Below are 20,231 nucleotides of genomic sequence, written 5' to 3'. Positions count from 1 at the left end.
GCGTCAGGGCAAGTCAGGGCGGCCAGGGTGCTATTCCAGAGTTCGTCCCCCTAAAAAATGACCATGTTCACTGCGAAACACTTGTAGATCCCCCCCCCCCCCCCTCCCCCCCCACCCTTTAATGCGTTTACGCCCAAAACAACTGCCGAAGACAAAAATGCATTTAAATAATACAAACCAAACACAGCTTTATCATTCAAAATACTTTATTCCCACTTAGAAAACAAACGCGGGTTACAGCTGTGCAATGCCTCTTGATTTTTTCCTTCTTTCTCCCAGGCAGCAAAGGTCCGCTATGTACAGGTCAATATAACATACATATTTTACAACCAACATGAATGGGGAATCGCTCAACCATGACCTTCGTTTTCGTTAAAATCGCACAGGGGTTTCTAGCACGGGTTCGGGTGTGCGGAGAAATGCCAGACACTGCTGACAGTAGGACAACAGTAGCAGCAGCAGCCACAACAATCTTAACGGGTAATGTATAGCAACAGAAGCACTGTGCAAGTCCCGATGACGACGCCCAGGATGATGGAGTCTCTCCGCTTGCGCAGATTGATCCTCTGCACTAGGCTGTTGATCATGGGAAAGCGGTCGTCAGTGCTGTTAAGGAAGCATCGCTGTGACAAAGTATTCATACCCGCCGCAGCAGACCATCTTAGCGCCGTATGGCTCTGTGCAAAACAATTTGGTCTCACACGTGATTGCAACAAACAAGCCAGAATTCAAAACACACACAAAAATGACAAGAAAAAAGAATATGTTCTACAGGCAATATGCACCGTGCATACTCTTATTTGTTCTTTGCCCTTTTAACGTAAGTATATACATTTTGAAAGCACAAACCAACTGGCCCAGACTGATGTACTGTCCTTTGCTTTGTCTTGCTTTGCACAGCATCAAGCCATCCTCCACCTCTAGGTAATGCTCTGCAGGGGCCCTACGGGGTATTAAAAATAAATAAATAAACCCATTCCTACCAGAAATCCTGTAGCAGCATTGTTCTGCAGTTTCACCATGTACACCAAACCTGTTCTGCTGCATGCTGCCAACTTGATAAACCAGCTTAGAATCTATGACTGCTTAATTGGTTGGTTGGTTTAATTAGTTTTGTTCCCTATAATCCATGCTGCACTCTTAGAGTAAACTACTGGATAGAGTAAACTACTATGTGCAGAAGCCATGTCTTTACATTCAAGCCGAACCTAAGCATAGCCATGCTGATTGCTCTCGCGCAACTCTAGGTTTAACCACAAGCTAAATCACAGCTAATTTTTATGTATGACTACTGCACAGGCCTTTGTGAGCAACAGAACTGTACACAAAGAGCACCAATATGCTGCAAACACTTCACACGCATGCAACATTTTGTGTCACTCCTGAGCCCAAGAATGGCATTAGTTCATAAAAAGGCTGTGTGTTTGAAAGGATTTTTACATATACTCTAATTTATAGCTGACATATTTTTGCCATACATTTCCCACTAGTATATTCATTTCACCTCATACACTGCTGATTTGTTTTGAGCATCTTTTTATCTCTTTCTGCTATAACCTCACGCAGCATTGGTAACTGGTGTGCACACTCCTTCATTGCAGCTGATTTGCCAAAGGCTAGTTCTGGGGTCATCCCTGGCACACGGCGCAAAAGACACAAGCAGAATGAAAAGCCACCCAAAGGATACTGGCTAGGGTGGTCATCTTGGTCTGGATAGCCTTCAGAGCATTGCGCTGACTCAACAGCTCATCCTTTGTTCGCATGGCGATACTGGAAAAGAAGCAGGCCAGACGTCACAGGTGATCCCTAGTGCTAAAAAAGCCACTGGTGAGTCCGACATCAAGGAGTAGAGATTCCATTCAGCTCTCCTGTGCTGCATACAAGCGTGTTAGTCATAAACAATAACAAAGTGTCTTTATGCTAATGCAAGTTAGAATGAAGACCTCCCAATAACTGACAACTGTAAGCTGCCTTCCAGTGACAGGACTATTCAGGCAAGTTCCAGATGCCTTTTTGTCCTGAAACAGACATGGCTTCAGGATAACTGCGTTGTCCTATGTAAATACGGTCACTCATTTTTGGGCAGAATGGGTCCTGCCACAGTGGCTCAGCGGTCACTGCACTCGACTGCTGAACCAACTGACGGGGGATCGAACCCCAATCACAGCAGCCACATTTCGATGGAGATGAAAAGCAAGGCACCCAAGTACTGCGCGATATCAGTGCATGTTAAAGAATTCCAGGTGGTCGAAGTTTCAGGACCCCTCCCCTACGGCCGGCGTCCTCCGTAGCCAGAGTTGATCTGGGACGTTAAACTCTATGTAATTTATACCAAGTCATACATGCCATTTTCAGGCAAAATACCACATTTCCATACTTCCAAACTGCAAGCAAGTTTCTCAAAAAGCAAGCCCAGCCTCATTTGTGCCAAAAGGCTGCCTGTTAACTTGCGCCCTTCCAGTGCAAACAGCTAAACTATCACATTGCATTGAAAGAAGCCATCCATGACCCAACTTTGAGGCTACCACTGTAAATTGAAGGCTGTTTTACTGCCGTTTCCCTCCCTGTCCCAGTTTTAATCACTGGTGTCAACAAAGGCATCACTTCTGGATCAGGCCAAGAAACCGGGCTGGCATGATTGTACCAAGCACTAGCCTTTACATTTTATGGTCAGCCAATGGCAGCAATTGTTTGGTTTGGTTTATGGGGTTTTACATGCCAAAGCGACTCAGGCTATGAGAGATGCCGTAGTGGAGGACTCCAGAAATTTCGACTACCTGGGGTTCTTTAACGTGTGCTGCAATGGCAGCAATTGTGCTTTTGCAGTTAGATACATCTAGAGGCCCACCAATCTGCAATGGGTACAGTAATATATGAACGCAGATGACAACAAAAGTAGAGCAAAGTTACAAGAAATGAAAAGAAAGAAAACATGCCACCTTGGTAAAAATCTTGCTGCAATCACTCTTTTATAGTTTGTTTGTGGAAATGAAGCAATCTGTAACACCCACGCCGCAGTAGAGCAGTGGTTAGAGTGCTCAACTGCTGTACCTAAGAACGCAGGATCGAATCCCGCCCGCGGCGGCTGTTTTTCCATGAAGGCGAAGTGCAAGGCTCTCATCTGCCGTGCTATGTCAGTGCACATTAAAGAACCCCAGGAGGTCGAAATTTGTAGAGCCCTCCACTACAGCGTCCCTCATAGCCTGAGTTGCTTTGGCACGTTAAACCCCATAAACCAAACCACCAAACCAATTTGTAATACACACAAAAGAAAAAGGGTGCATCAAACATATTCTCCTCTTTGCAAACAAACCTGACGAAATGAGCACCGAACTGTGAAACAGTTCCAAGAAAGTCAGCCGCACGGATTTTCAAAAATGTTAAAAACCAAGACTACGAAGACAATTGTAAGCATATGTTGAAACAAAGCATTATACTCAAACAAGGAATCAGCAAAAATCTCCAGTAAGGGTTCTACTCACTTTATCTGCTCATGCACAAGACGGTCCGAACTGAAAAGATAGAAGTGATAAAATATTTCAGCAATGGAAGAATAAGTAAAGAAGAAGAAGAAGAAAAAAACAATTACATGCACCCCTACTTTTTGATATGCTCGTGTTCCTTCAGGTAGCCTTCTGACCGCCGGTTCAGGCTAGAGGAATTCTTATAGGAGCTGAAACAAGAAAACAGCCAGCATGCATGTAGAAAAAGCAATTTGCTCCACAGTTTGCCAAAGGGCAAAGTTAAAAGCAAAACCAAAAGCTGTATGAGGTGACAAAGAAACAAAGTGACCTGTAAGCCCAACACTGCCTCTTGAACGCTATCATAAGGAGTTGCATGTGACACGAAAAGCAAGCAAAGTTCACACATGCTTCTCCTGTGGCTTTTAAATGCATTTGCAAGACCCAGAACATGCACTGCAAATTAGGGTGTCAATTAGCTTTTGAAGTACCACTGACGAATAGTTGCCTGGGGCTTCCATCTACCTGTGTCACTAACAGCCTTGCTTATTACTTGTATATACATGTACAGCCTTTATCAAAAGTTTACAGCCCAGGGTGTCTACTTCTGAGCGATACTATGTGGCTTGTAATGCATTCCCAGGTTTCCGTACTTGCTGAAGGCAAGAATATTTTTCGTCCTACCCTCTCCAATGACTAGGACTTCCACAATTATTACAGAAGTCATATTATACGGCTTAAAAGCAAACCCTCAGGGCTGTAAACTTTTCATAAAGGCTGTACACACAGTAAATGCATACATACCTACAAGGCACTTCATTTAAGACTTTCTGCAACATTTAAATATAGGATTTTTGAGTAACAAGAATTCATTTTCCGGCATACCACTGGCAGCGCTGACGTGCACCGACATGCCGCTGAGATGTGTTGGCTAGCAGGCTAGCTAACTAATGGTAAAATAATTAGCATTTCATCTACTGTCGTTAGGCTCTTCATTTATTCAGAGGTTTGTAGCCCACCGAAATAATATTGAAAGCACTTTTTACATTTTTCAAAAAATGCCGTTACTATCACTTCGGCAGAAAGAGAAATGTTGAGGCCACGCTCAGGCGAAAGCACAACTGAGCGGCCAGACACAGTACTAGCCATGAGTGCACAACGTTGCACAAGAGTGCACCTGTAATATGTTCACCACTGGCCACGGACACTAAGTTGCAGCGAAGAGACAAAGGTACACTGCTGCGCGACGAGCGCCCGTAGGCATGGCTAGCACTATCGAAGCCCATTCAGAGTCGCTTTCTTCCCAATTCTGAATTTCCTTGAGTTGTAGCAACCAAGAGAGAGGTGCTTTTCAAAACCTAAAGGATGATATAGATATTAAAGGGCCAAAAAATCCATAGCGATGGCCACTGTGAGTATTCAAGTCAAATTTGAAAGTTTTGCATAGAGCCGGTAATTTAAAATAATTTTAAAAAGCGCTCCTGGTGACTGCTCGAGACCGATTGGGGCGATTCATCCCCGCGCGCAAACCTTCCATGTGACGTCACATGGGCTTGCAGGGAGTGCCTCATTGGATGCTCCCAAGTTATGCGAGCAGGGCGGGGCATGATGGGATGCTGCCCCGACTTGTTTACTTCATTTTTTTCTTGTGCGCCGGCGTGGGCCAAGTTGAGGGCATACAGGAGGAGCGCCATTTAGATTGCCCATATCTTCAGTGCTAATAAAGGTAGCTCAAATATGTTTGCGTTGTGGTGAGGAATTGGTGGGATACCTATTGCTCGTGTGTGTTTTATAATTTTTCTAAATAGCTTTTCATAGGACCTTTAATGCGGGCTATAAACCTCTGAATAAATGAAAAGACTAACAGCCGTAGTATAAAAAAAGTCAACTACTTAGGGTCAGTTAACCAGTCCGCTAATTAAAAATCACATATGTACAAAAATATCTTAGGTGAACCTCTTGTGTGTGGAAATGACAGGTCCGTTAAATTTGGAGGTTGTGGATTTGCTTTCCACCAGTGGAGTGTTGTTCTTTTTTTTTTCTAGTTTCCAATCAACTATTTTTATGCTGTTATATCACACTGTTAAATGAAAAAGAAAAAAAAAAAAGAAAAAAAAAAGAGAGAAAAGAAAGAAAGAAAACTATGTTTTCTCTGATGTCAGCAGCTGCTGGCTTCCTTCGTAAGTGCACGTGTGTTTATTGATACGAATTATAACATTCTAGATAGAGAACACTGTGTATTATGTCAAGAAGTTCTGCTGTTCTGAATGCATCAGCTGCAACTGCACGCTCATGTGATCTGCCTGCACACTGCTGATGGCGTGGTCGCCAATCGTGCAGCACACTGCCAGCCCTGCAGCCCTAGTAAACAGGCTTCACAGCAACCAACAGTTGTGCGGTATTCACAAAGAGCAATGAGAAGTGGCGCGCAGCTATAACCAAATCCCGTCAGCTGCGCAGAGACATGCATGAATGTACGTATTGCCAGCACAACTGAATACAGATTCTGTTTGTTTCGGATGACAAGAAAAATGTTCAAATCATCGTGACACTATAGTACTAGTCTGCACCATGTCCTCCTTAACACTGCTATAATGTACCTACTCCTAAGTTGTGCCGTATTAGGCATTCCATATAAGTATGCACAACTTTACAGCTGTTGCCATTTCCCACATTATTCGTCTTCTTGGGTCCCAGTAGAGCACTTCTACGTGAGATCACTCTCTGCACTTACAGCATAATCTCAGTGATAAGCTATATCTCATGGGGTAGTGAAAAAGCTCAATCTTCTGAAATTTTGTGTCAATGAAACAAAAGAGAACCCATACACAGACGTACGGGAAACACATTCACGCAGCTCTGTTTACGGTTGAGGAGACATACCTACGGTCGCCCAGTCACAGTCAACTACGTAAAAGCTCGTTAATTCGAACTTCACGGGACCGGGAAAAATGTTCGAATTATCGAATGGCCTCGAAAAAACTGGCCAAAACCGTCTGTACTACGGTAAATGTACCGTATTTAGTCGCGTAACGAACTCGCTCGCATAATGAACCCACCCAGCCCCGATTTGTGCCTACGAATCTGAAAGAAAAAAAAATAATAATAAAGGCGCCAGTCGTTAGCGCGTCCCTCTGTTTCGCGCCTTTACGGTCCACAACGCATTTCTTGGCAGTGCGCCAAGATGCTGCGCGGCGATAACGGCGTGTTTATCTTTTGACTTTAGCTCCCGCAGGGAGGGAAGCGAACTTGGCAAAGTGCCAGCGCTTATCCGGTTGTGCAAGCCTCCTTTTCAGTACGTTCGCTTTATCATGCTATGAGCGACTTGGGCGGGCGCCCCGTCTACTGCCACTCTAATCATCGGAGCGAACGGTGCTAAAAGCTGGCGTCATGATCGCGGCTGACTCGCGTGCTTCCGTTGACGACTGATGGGTGGAAGGATGGATGGCTATCGCAAAAAAAAAAAAAAAAAAAAAGTTTAACCCATAGTGCCTGTCCGAGATCATAGCCTTTTATGGGCATTGGCTGGGACCGCGCCGACAGTACTTATCCCTATTTCCAAATTAACAGGGTTGGAATTAACGAGTATTTAGTTGCGAGCTACGGAGGTTGCGCAGAAGCGAGAGCAGGCAGCTGCCGCCGCGCGGCCATGCACTGACCTTGCCGCGGCCGCGTCCCCTCCCTTCAACGCCGCCGGCCGCCACGCCGGTCATGGCGCCATTTAAGTTTTACCCACTCTTCCATGGTTATACTTGATTCCTTATTCTGTCCCCGTTTTGGACGTGCGCAGCCTCTAATTATGCCTGCGGATCACGGAAGTGTTTCTTTACTCCCCCCCCCCCCCCCCCCTTTTTTTTTTTTTTTTTTTTTTTTTTTTCCGCGTGATGTGCGCCAAGCCGCCCAGACGCGGCGGCGCGTAGTTCGAATTATCCGTAGCGGAACCGACCCGCGTTCGAATTAACGGGCTTTTTTTATACACAGATGTCTATGGAGCTTGGCCGGACCAAGTAGTGTAGTTCGAATTATCCGAAAATTCGAATTACCGAGGTTCGAATTAACGAGCTTTCACTGTACTAGCCACAAGTAGAGCACAACTCGCGATTGCAGAGTAGTAGAAGTATGAGACGCTGCTGCCAACTGCGTCCTATGTTTACAGAGTGACTAGTGATCGCACGCAGAGCTGTTTGTTTCAGTGATGAAAAATATTGGAGAATAGAGCTTTTTCACCACCCCATGAGATATATAGCCTATTACTGAGATCATACTATAAGTGCAGTGAGCAATATGCGGGCAGTGCATGGTGCTCAATGCTATGGTTGTGGCTCACGCTATCGTATCATCACTAGCAGCATGGCAGTGTGTTTGGAACATCCACAATTCTGCATACTGTACATAATGCACTCTGACCAGGGAATATCCCAATTCTATCATCCTGAAATTCGCATCAACTGAGCGTGTATCGCCAAGATTAGAATCTTGGCGATACACGCTCAGTTGATGCGAATTAAGAATGTAAAAAGTGGCCATACTATGGTAGCCCATTGCTTGCCCACTGTGATAGTAAGATCTTTTCCACATAACGATTTCTTGACATATGCATGCACAAGGCGAAATGTCAAATTCATACTGGGCCAAACATGCAGGGAATAAAGATGTGTGCTATTATGTTTACAAGGCTTACATGTCAGTTTCCCTCACTCTACCTCGATAACAGCAATACATGTCTGGCTACTCTTTCTGCACTCCGTATATTTTTTTTGCTCCAATCTTTCACTTGTACAAAGCTTCTGAGAATCCCTGCTGTGTGCATTGAAAACAAAACTGACAGGTGACAGACGAAGACTAAGTGACACCTAGTTCCGCACCTTGTTTTACGCATCTCTACTTCTATGACATGATGCCAGAATATTTGAATGTTTCTATTTTTCTGCCAATTGTCTGTTTATGTTGTTTAATTGCATTGCCATGACAAGAATTATGGCTTTGGCATTCCTGCATTGATTATCCAGACACCCAGGAAATTCATGCCGAAAAAGTGAAATCACAGGGCGAAGAAGCAACAGCGAGTGCCCAAGCAAAGCAGAGGTTGCATCACATACTCGATGTCCCTGCGCACAGACCCCAGCAGCAGGTCCCGCTCTCGGTGGGCCTGGACGTTAGTGCGCGTCTTGTGGAACTCGCGGGCGTAGTCCTGAAGGATGTCGCGGTGGCGCTGCAGCGTGTGCAGCAACGTGGCGCTGGGCGCTCCCCCGCTCGCCGCCTGCACCTGGCTCATCTGGTCGTTCACCTCTCCCAGCTGCAAGGACGGCACCATGTGATGGGGAGAAACACCGTGAGGGATAGCGGGGCACCGTAAAGTAGGTATGACGTGGGTGTCTCCACAAGGCCATTAGTAACAGAAGACCCGAGATGAACTGACACTTGGACCCGTTTTAACCCAGTCCTAATGAAGGTGTCCACAGAAATTTCTGTTCGCAGCGCAAAATCAGTTCTGCTCTTTGTGGCTATGTTGACGTTGATGCTTGGCAGTAAAACAAACATCACTGCTCGGAAAATTAGACTGAAAGTGGAACATTTTTTCCCTGCCACTCAATTCAAACTAACTAATTCAAACTAAGTGTCGAACATTTTTGAAAAAATTTACCCTCAGTGTCAAAATTTTTTTTTTGCTGATTTTAAAGAAACAAAATTGTGGAAGCCTGGAAAAATAGGCGAAAAACATATAGGGAGAGTATTACAGTAGTGGCATCAATAAAACTAGTAAGTGGTAGAGCAGTGATACTCTATGAGTGTCGATAAGCTGAGAGAGCACCAGAAAAGATAGAGATCAACTTTCACGTTTACGTTGTGACCTCGCGAAGTAAAAGAAACCACGAGTGCGCCCCACTACAAGCCGAGCGCAACGCGACGGTCACGGTCAGTTTTATTTTCCTCCGCAACATGCATAGCCAATCTTTAACACTTCTAGTACCATTCTAAAAGACGGCAGCACTTCCCAGTAAGCACGTCCCTTCAGAAGGGCACGAAATTTCAAACGCACGCTAAGTGCAGTACACACAGCAAAAACCTCACGACACAGAATTGAGCCAGAGTACTCATACAACAAAAACACTCAAAGGGTTAAAATGTGGTAATCTATCGACACAAGAAGACTTAAACTGGACTCCAATCTTTCTTTAAAGTAAGAGAGGTAACAAACAAACAAAAAAATCAATACAATTACTTTTTCATTTTTGTTTGCACTTCAGTACAATAAATATGGCAATTCATCCGACATGTTTAAGTACAAGTTAGATGAGAGGGACAAATAAAAATGAGATCCCTGCATATGAACACAGCAATCAGAGTCCATGCAACGGCCGCATTCATCAACTCTAGTGTGTTCTCTCAAAGGCATGTTACCCCGCAAGTCCCACTGCTGCAATCAAAGCTAGTACAGCATATTCAAAAATATGGCGAACCCTGCAAGCTGCAACCATATATCCATTACCAGAGGTGGGCAAATGCCCTCATTTTTGCCTTTCCTCCCTCGCCCTCAATTTCCAATTGGCAGCCCTCCCTCACCCTCACGCTCATTTAAAAAAAATTATTCGCCCTCCTCGCCCTCATCCTCACTTAAAAAATATTGCTGGTCCTCACTCACCCTCACCCTCATCTCATTTGCCCTCCCTCACCCTCAACCTCATGCCCAGCAGTCTGAATATTTTATAGTTATTTTTCATTATTTTCTATCTATGACAACGTTACAACGAGTCAAAGTAGGCGCAAACTATTCTTATCTGCGTCTGTTCTCGGCAGTGTCAAGCCACGTTGATCATTTAGCAATTCGAATTTCTCGAAGCTAACAATGGACTTAAATGAATGACGGGGCTGCGTTCATGCTGTAGCGTATCACTGGCAAGAGCCATCTGATACTTATTCCGACAGTTGCTGAGAGTAAGATATGCACTGCACATGGAAACCAGAGGCTGTGAAAAGTGCAAAGAACAATTCTGGCAGTGCCCTAAGCATGCCAATCAAAGGCGAAACTTCGAGGAGGAAGGAAAATAACCACTGCCATAGTTACCAGGCAAACCTGCCCACCGGTTCACACGCCATGTGTTTGAAGGAGATAGAGTGACGAAATACGTTTACACAGCGCGTGAGGAAGGAGGAGGTTCTAACTTCTAACCAGCCGCAGACGGAAGGCATGAGGCGTATACGGCATATTAGACAACAGAACAATGTAATCTAATTCAATTAGTAACAGAAAAACGCTATCACACAGAAGCGTAAATTTCGAGGGAGTCAGGGGGTCATGGCCCTCGATCGCTTCGCAGAGGGGGTTGGGATGGGGGGACAGAGCATGCGAGCCCGGGGCCGTGCTCGACAATTTCAGACATGTACATGTAGTGTCATTTGGGAAACGCCGCGTAAAAATGCGGTTGTTAGGACACGGCGCCGTAAATGCACCGACGATGTGCCCCGAATCCGATCGCATCCCGCCTTCCCTCAAGAACAAACCGAAAACGCAAAGTGAAACACGTAACTCTGTTGCGCTCCTGGTTTTCACGAACGCCGCCTCAGTGTTGCGTAAAATCTTTTTTTTTTTTTTTTCAATTTCTAATAAAGTTATACGAGAACAGGACGAGACAGCGCCTAACTAGAGCAGTACGATGTGCAAAGTGAACAGGCCAGAATTTCATGCATAAGGTTTGATTATGCTTCCTGAATAGTGTGCTTAAATCTAGGATCACTTATGAAAAAAAAAACAGTGCTTACAGAACGGGAACAGAAGAGCAACACATATGCGCCAACTCGCCGAAATCAGCACTCTGCATTAATTCGCCTAAGTTCACATCTCCATAGCTGATCTGCTTCATTCCGGACAGAACCCGCATATGCAAAAGCCGGAAAACGGATTGTCTGCACTATGAAGGCAAGAGCAGCAAAAAAATGAAACTCACCCGGAACCTGCATGACGTCCTACACACCTTTCACTTGGACCGCGCATTTCCCAATAATATCCGAGGACACTGCCACAATGGAAACTTATTCGTGCACACAGTATACGGACGTTCTTGAGCATATGAAATTTGCAACAGCGCACCAAAGTGTTGTTTCAACAAGCGTCAACAACTTGAGTGGTCCGATCGAAAGGACACAGCAACACAAAACACAAACTGAAGGGCTTCCCCAGCCATTCCTGCCGTTCGCTGTTTCTTTTCTGTTTTTTTTTTCTTTTTTTTTTTCTGGGGTGGGGGACTGAGCTGAAGGAAGACCCTTTCTTTGGACAGAGAGCCGGAAAGAAACGCACGGTGGTGGACGCGTGTGTATCCGAGAGCAATGCTGCCACGTCCATGCATGTCTCCACCCGGTGCCTCAGGGAGATCTGATAAGACCAGCCACAGCCGCCTTTTGAGCCCAGCCGTGGACCAGCGTGCGTGGTCTGCCCACCGCTCAGATATTTATTTTTTCTTTTTTAACAGCTTTCCTAATGACAACTGCCCTCGCTATGGGAGGGGAGGGGGGGGGGGGGAGGGGAGGAGACAAGCGCCTGTCGTCGGCGCATTGCCACAGGGCGCAAAGCTAGGCGCACACTGATTGTTTTGTGCGTTATCTGTCGCCCTCCCAAGCGGTCTTCAAACGCAGCGCCGCTAACCAAAGCTCTCGGGCGTGCAGGCTGAGGTGCACCCTGGCTAACAACGTTCCGGCTTATAGCCTTGTAGAACACTGTAGCCCGCCGAATGGAACATCTTCCCGCGGCCTAGTACGAGTAGTGGCGTTGGTTGCTTCGTTTTTAGTTTGCAACACACAGATGGTGTATGCGTGTGTTTGGCACAAGACAGAAAAAGTAGCAGGCATCTCGCTGATCATTCCACTGCTTCACACGAGAAGCGATCACAACAGCTTGCACAACAACATGGGAAATCTGCGGAAGAGAGGAGGCCTCTTTCCTTCCACAGAAATGGCTAAGCACAATCAGGTGCACAAAAATCAGGGCTGTCATAGTTTCAACCTGCCAGCTGGAGATCCTAAGACATACTATGACTACGCGGAATTGGGCTTACTTTTATCTCAGCTGTCTGGTTTATTAATATTGAGTCAGTCTTAGAGTGAATGTCGGGCGCTGAAGCTGGAAGGTAGTGTTGAGCATTCGAGAGCAGGTATCACGCAAACCCTCGAAGCCTTCTTTCCTAAAGTCTTCCTCTTCTAGACCTGGTAGACGTTTTAACAGTATGCGAGACAGGTGCTCTCTGGTGCGACTTTAGCCTTAGCGGCATGTATCTCATCTGGCCATCTTTATGTTAAGAAAACGTAGGGACACTTATTAAAACGTTCTCATAAAGTCCGAAGCTTTGGCTTTGAGGCAGTGGGTCTTACTCGAGGTCTAAGCGTCCTGGAGGGCTGGACTTCGACGTCACCCTCTAATCTCATAGGTCAAAAGCACTCAGTGCGGACCTCTATAACCAAATGTGAATTGATGTCTTGTAGCTTTCCTCGAATTTAAAACCCTGCTTTACGTCAGTTAAAAATTCCAGTTCAGCAGTTGCCCTATTCTGCAGCATTGAGCCTACATCACTTTTTCGCTTTATATCATGACGTACCAAGCACAGTAAACCATGCTTTGGATAAGAAGCTGTTGAAAGCCGACATAAACGTGGTCCACCCATAGAGTGAAGCTGATCTTGGCAAATTAAGTAATGGCAAAATAAGAACACTGGCTCGTTGCCGTACGTGCGACTACTTAAGTTATCGGATAAGGCGACGGTGGCTTCAATTGCTAACACAAGTGGTGAATTCCATTTTAATGTAGTATGCTTCGTATACTTTTCTGCTTGTTTCGAACGCGAACTTCTTCAAGATTGTCGTTTCGCAGAATCGAGGCGCACGTTTTTGGAACAGAACCACGACACTAACGACATAGACGGTCAGTTCTCCACCACCCCGCCAGTGCGTCTACTCCTGCGTGGAGCTCTGAAGTGCGACGTTTGTGCAACATCCAATTTGTTCTGTGTAGCTTCTGACACGGGAGATCGGTATATGATAAATGACGGCACTCTCCCTAGGCACGAACCTGCCTAAGTGTTTGATACTGTATCCTTAGCTGCTGGTGCTTTCCTTGCACCATATTGCACAAGCTAGCCAGTTTTTCGGGTACAGTGATGACTAACAATACGTCACCTTTCTGAGCCACGTTTTTTAAGCGGTGGGAAGTTTGATAGTTATATGGAATGACAACAGATCTTGTACCTTGCGCTTCCTTCAGCGCAGCGGTGCTGCTCTACATCCCTAGCATCCCTGGCAAGGTCCTCTAAAACAAAGGTGACCACCTCAGAGGCAAATCCTGCACTGGTCAGTGTTTGCAGCCAGACATCCACGCTATATGGGTCATTTCACGTAGGCAGGATTTCTCAAGAGCGGCATGTAGGTAGTTTTTACCAGTGCTCTTCTTAGGAACCTTTGAATGAGCTAACTGGTGGCTTAAAGGGCCACTGTCCAGGGAAAGCCCTTTTAAGAAAAGGAGCCCAGTGTTTCGATCAGGTACCGGAGATAGTCTGTGCAAAATTCTACAGCGACACGCGCGCCGCAAAGCATCGAAAATACAGTTCAAAGCTCCCTCATGCTCTCCTTTGAGAAGCCAGCTTCACCATTTCCTGCGCTGGCCCGACAGGCCCCGATAATGACGTACGTACCGCGAACGACGTCCATTGGTCCATCTCGCTGACTGACGGGAGAAGGATGGGTGTCTACAGCTCGCAGCGCGCTTTTCCCTCGCCTCGGCCAGACTGAATCCAGCGGCGCGCGCTCCCTCGACCGTTTTTTTTTTCTTCGCGCTCGCGGAGAGCCACGCCCCACCTCCCGCCAAACGCGGAGGAGGAAAGGGAATTTGTACTGCGGAGGCTAGACGACCTCGGGCAGGAGAGTGAAAAACCTTTGCGAGGGAACGGAAGGAGAGAGGCAGGATAGAATCGGGTGATTGCGGTGGCTGTAACTGCGTTATTAGTTACTCTTTTCAAAAATATTTTGCGGCCTTGCGTTCCAGGGGCGAAGTCTCACAGTCACCGGGGAAGAAAATATTTTCGACCGGAGGGTGGACAGTGGGCCTTTAAAATACCCTCTTTTTTTATAGCGAGGCTAATACCTCCAGCATGCTTTGATTTTGCGAACAGCAACACATGTATCTAAGAACTGGAAGCACCCTTGCGCACCCAACCCTAAAGCGCATTCGGCAAATAATTAAACCCGGTACAGTATTGTCATACCCACCTCATGCGTGAGTCTATGACAGCATCCGGCCTTACGATCGTCGGGCATTCCGATGCATTAAATTTATTCTGAATACAGAACAGATGCTAAAATCAAAGAATATTAAAGAACCTTACTCCGGTGCAGGACTTCAACACGTTAACACGTAATGAGAACACTCTATAGACTTTGGATAGTACTGGAAATTAAACAACTATTTCGCGAAATTGTGCTCAATGCTCACACGCTGTAGTTATTACTTTCAAATTGATGCTATGTTAGCACCCATCTCAAGAAAACTGTCTTAAAAGAATAGAAAAAGGAAAACTTAATGCTATAAAAATTGCAGAAAGAACAATGCGCTGTAATTACGAGCCGCACATATTAATGCACGATTTGACAATTTTGCCAATTCACAACAAAGAGAAAAATGATAAAATAAATAAGAAAATAATTCTTGTTTCTGCAAACACATGACAAGGATTGCAACGGATATTGAACTGCGGTTTATTTTATTGCAGCTATTATCAGCACAAATTCAATGCTGTTTGTTTATTTCCGTTGGTTTTGTTGCGAATTGTAATTTACACAACTTATGAAAGTTTTATGTAAAACCTTGCTAACCAAACAGTCAAGTAACACTGTCAAGAAACATTTCGCATGCGTCGGCTACTCATGCAAGCTATCTGGACAAGAAAAAAACAAACATGTGGCAGGGTCCCTGCAGATAAGATCACCCCACCTCGGTATTTTGTGTTCAACGTTTCTCTGCGCTTCCCCTCTACTTTAGACGCGCTTCTTTTTTTCTGGGCGTGTTTTTTCCTAAATGGCAAAGAAACGTTAGCAGTTACAAACGGGGGTCCTGTGTATTTTGCCGGTCCTGTCGTGTTCTGTGAGGCTGGAAACAGCGACATCGTTCTCGGTGACTTCCTGCAGCTTCCTAGGGTCGTTTTTAGACCTTTTTTCACCACGAGCGCCGGGGCAATTTTGTGGCTTTCGTTCCTGCATCTTCTATAGCTGCAGCGCCTGTGCCCCGTTCCATTACGTCTGTTTTTATACAACACATGCCCAGTGGAGGAGAAAGTGTGTTGTCACTCATGCCTTTCAGGTTGCCGCGTGTTTCTTCTTACTGCAGAAACTACGTCTTTCGTGGAACATTTTCCCTCGCCCCTCAAACTCTGTATCTTTCCCTCCCTCACCCTCCCCTCACCGCCTCTGCCCTCCCTCACCCTCGTCCTCACGAATTTTTCAGCGCCGATCCTCCCTCGCCCTCACCTCACCAAGTCAGATCCTCACGAGGTGAGGGTGAGGACGCCCTCATGAGGGTTCACCCTCGTGAGGATGCCCATGTCTGTCCATTACTACTTGGTTATATTCCTTTCCTCACATCAGTCTAATCATCAAATGCTCAAGCATATTAAGTAAATGAGCAAGTGCGTAACCACCAAAGTTAATGGGACTAGATGAAAGGTAACTATGAAAAAAAGAACAAGAATGCACGAAGCTGTTGCCCTGAAGTGATCTACAGAAGACAAGAAAAAACAAGAAGACACTTGCTGCTTAAGTAACAATAAATCTAGGAACGCCTGCTGTTTCAATTTCTGCTGCCAAGAAAATGGCAAAGCAATAGCTACAAAAGTAAGGGACCAAAATAAAGCAAAATCTCATTAAATTGACCTCTGTTAATTTTGAAATTCAGACTAGAAACACTGCCCCTGCCGTGTAAGTCTCTGGCATTGAACACTTGTTAATTTGGACATGGGCATTGTCGCCCTGCACAGCTAAGATGGGAAATCGCATCAAGGAACAACTCGTGCAGCCGTGATCGCGCAAACATATGTTCCCAAACCTGAACTGCATATAACAGTGGTACCTACACACTCAATCATGTGCTGGCCGAGCGCGAGACAGAGGATGCAGCAGCTGCCAGGTCGAACGCCAGCAGTGTGCTGCCCCACTCTCGCTTGGATGTGCGGGACGAGTCAATATATTCTGTGGATGCCAGACACAGTTTTCTGTCTGGTTCTTGTAAGCCACAACGTCATTCGGCAGATGCGATTGGGCACGTGCATCAACCAGTCATGCCATTTCAGACGCTGCTTGGCACGTTGCTGTTCTTCTGTTTTTATTCTGGGATGATGTCATGCTATTTCCAGAACTACCTATATAGTTTAGTTTGTCGGGTTTAACGTCCCAAAGCGACTCGGGCTATGAGAGACGCACATCTAACTACATATATATATATATGTGTGTTGAAGCATCCTCAAAACACAGCAGGGCCACTTTGTGAAGAGGCACCACTGCTACTGAGTAGAATTGGGAAAAGGGTAGCGGAGGACTTCAAGATTTTGAAGTGCTACTTCAAAGTTCTTGACAGTGTGCGCAAAAAAAAGCACTTGACAAAACTGAGAAAAACGATCATTCTCACTATGGTTTCTTCTCAAATGTAGACAACCATCACAGAGGTGTTTCTAATAGATAAAATTAATTTGATGCAAGCTATATTAGGCAGTTTTCTCACGCTCATTCTATATTTCAAACTTTCGGTTAATTCGGACATTTCCCTTGGTCTTTTGAAAGCCAAATTAATGATAGTTAGCAGTAATGACATTTCCTCGCATGCCTAGGTATGTAGCCTAAAATTTATTGGACATTCATCAGTAGTCGCAACATTCAAGAATGGATGTCATTTCTCAATACGCTGCTACTATGGAGGCCCCTTAGCAAAGACTTGGTTTTAATAAAAACTTCGTAACAGAAACACATCGTGCATTCCTACTCACAGCTCAAGAACAGCGACAGGAAACGTCAAGGAGGAAGGTAGCAGCCAGTGCTCCATTACCGTGACTCTGAACGTTGTATTAAGAGAAAGCTTAGTGTTGACTCACATTCTTGTCACAAAAATTGGCCTCCTTGCAACTCTACCTCCTTTCATTTCAATTTTACTGAATATGCAAAGTGGAATTTTTAGAATGGAGTTTAGCCTTGCCAAGCTTTCACAAGATGTATCTCAACTTGCTGCATGCTCATACTGGAACTGAAATTGTTCCATACCCCCCACAGTAGAAAAATATTGGATTTTTATTGGCATGCACAAGACTGCACTGGTGCACACAAGCTGCAAAGTGTTGAAAGAGCAAGTGCTTACCTTGGTTAGTAGTTGCTCTATTTCCAAAGTCATGGTCTCAAACATGTGGTCCCTGCCAAGCAATGGGGCAGTGTCAAGGCTATATAGGTCAGAAAAAGAAATGGTTGCATTTAGGTAGTTCCCAACACAGTGCAGAAACAAATAAATGACCAATGCAAGCAATGGACACCATACTTGCTGCCTCAATCTCCTGTAGCAAGAAGAAACGAAGATGTTAACACCATATTGGAAGAGACCAAGTTTCATGTGCGTTGACAGATACTCACATTTAAGGCACAGAAAAATAAAAGGATAAAAAAAAAAAAGGAGCTTGCAGAGAATGTGGATATTTCGTACAAAAATTAACAACTTGATAATTTGTGTTCTGACAAATGCCTCCCTCAAAAAGAGCTGAGAAAAACTTGAAACTTGTCACTCTCAAGCGTTACAATTCCTCGCCACCTATCATGGTTTCTCAGGCATCAAGACATTTATGTATCAACATAGAACCAAATGCCACTGTTGGTCAGTTGTTCCAGAGGAGAAAATAAGCGGGAAGAGGGTGCTTGTATTAGCGCAGTTGTGGGAAAAAATGATGCAAAAAAAAAAAAAAAATTAAAGCCCGCACAAGAAACCACAGTTTGCTCGCCACTGTTAATGCCAGCTTTGACCATCTGCGTCAAGAATGCTAAAAGTGAGGAAAAGGGAACAATAAAACAATGACATCGCAGACATCATGTAGGTTAGCAGCACAAGACACTGAAACACTTGTCTATTGTCTCTAGATTTCTCGTCGAGCAGATGGCAAAAAAAAAAAAAAAAAAAAAAAAAAGAAAAAAGAAAAAAAAAAGAAGAAAGGTAAAGTGACAAATGCAACCACCGCACCTCTCATTCCTGAGCTCTCTAGAGCCAAAGCCAGTGCCAAGCTTGCTGAATGAGACGAGTTTGAGGTCAATTTCATTTTCAAGTTGTCGTGCTTGTTTTCTTAAATCTGCAAATGAAGAAAAGAAAAAGAGGTGACATCATCTGAGATGAACAGGGCTCTCAAGGCATAACATAATAAATAAAAGATGCAATTGATGAATATGCAGATGAATCACAGGAAAGATTAACCACCCAAAAATCATGCGCGACAGAAAATAACAAAAAAGCTTCTGTCACAGTGACAGGTTCCACAAGTATAAATTTGGATGCAAGAATCACACCGAAAATGTCAGAAGCAACATTGTTTGGGGAAGTGAATTCTTTATGTTTGCTGTACTTTGTAAATAAAAAATAAATTCTGTCTGAAAAGTAGAAAAGGACCACAGTAGACAGTACACAAGGCTCGTGGCGGCTAAGTGAATTCGTGCACCAGAAATAAAACACAGTCCAAATGGACGTATACCTGGGTAACTCGCAAGAGATTAGATAATGAAATATGTATTATTAGAAAGAGCAAACGTAGAAAGAAAACGCTCCTCGACAAATCCTGATTACCCCAGATCCTTAGGGACTTTTTATTTATTTATTTTTTTTTTTAATGCGGAACAGATCACTTAGCATTCAGTCCGCATACGTGAGCCAAATATCGCGTCACTTGCCAGTTCCGCAACATCTGATCTTCATAGGTGAATTGCAAAGACCGGCCAAAGTTGAATATGAAATTAATTCCACGGCAGCTACACAAAAGTTCTTAATCCGCAGCCGAGTACAGCATGAAGTTTAGAGCAAGAACCGAAAACAAGGGCAGGTTTGCGGCCACCACAAGCGGTCGATGAAAAGGGGAGTAAAAATACGCCCAACATTCAACAAACAGAGCCTCAACTCCCAGAAACAGCAATTATGGAGTTATTTCAAGGCGCAGAATTAAAGTGTGACGAACTGAACAACGAACGTACAGACAGCATACATCAGCCCATACGTCAAAACGCGGAAACTATCGTGTTTATACAGATCACGGAAGAAAAGGTCGCAGCGACCCAGCTTGACCAAGACTCAAGATGTGTGCCCCGTCTGGCCAAATCAATTAAGCGACAAGGTTTTGCGAACGCCTTTTCGCTGTCAACGATCTCACGGCAAACACATTAGCGATCAACCACGTATGCCGCCGTAGCTCCGTGCGACGAATGATGGCCCCTGTCATCCCGGCGCTTTTGGTTCTACAGCTGAATAAATGTATGCCTGATGCGAAGTTAATAACACAATATGCCTTCCATGACGACATAGCACAATTAGTTCGACACCGGCAACAAGGAACGAATGATATCACATACCTTCCAACGCGTACCCGCCCGACGCCATCATCAACAGAAACAAATGTGCATTGCTGCTTGATTTACTCGCAAGGTCGCGCTAAAAGTTCATCAAGAAATTGAAATTGATAACTAACCAAATAAACTAATTCAATAAGAAATAACTTAAGTTTATCAAGT

General features: G+C 44.8%; 1 protein-coding gene across 2 annotated transcripts; it reads right to left on the bottom strand.

Moving 5' to 3' along the window:
- Positions 1–188: 188 nt before the first annotated feature.
- Positions 189–20,151, bottom strand: Gos28 (golgi SNAP receptor complex member Gos28). 2 transcript variants are annotated; one of them, XM_084598604.1, is made up of 8 exons: positions 20,073–20,151; positions 18,703–18,808; positions 17,839–17,917; positions 8,561–8,757; positions 3,602–3,673; positions 3,483–3,512; positions 1,688–1,770; positions 189–598 (listed from the first exon to the last, which is right to left on the bottom strand). In XM_084598604.1, the coding sequence occupies exons 1-8, from the start codon at positions 20,101–20,103 to the stop codon at positions 474–476; spliced, it is 723 nt and encodes a 240-aa protein (XP_084454730.1). In that variant the 5' UTR covers positions 20,104–20,151; the 3' UTR covers positions 189–473. The 2 variants fall into 2 exon arrangements, with proteins under 2 accessions (XP_084454730.1, XP_084454732.1); XM_084598606.1 differs by having other exon boundaries at positions 189–576.
- Between the last annotated feature and the right edge of the window lie 80 nt (positions 20,152–20,231).

The sequence above is a fragment of the Amblyomma maculatum genome, chromosome 3 (assembly GCF_055883805.1).
Source record: "Amblyomma maculatum isolate TAMU_Amacu chromosome 3, ASM5588380v1, whole genome shotgun sequence".
Classification (NCBI taxonomy): Eukaryota; Metazoa; Arthropoda; class Arachnida; order Ixodida; family Ixodidae; genus Amblyomma; species Amblyomma maculatum.
The sequence above is the reverse complement of the archived record's forward strand: the minus strand, read 5'-3'. Positions and strand labels throughout refer to the sequence as shown.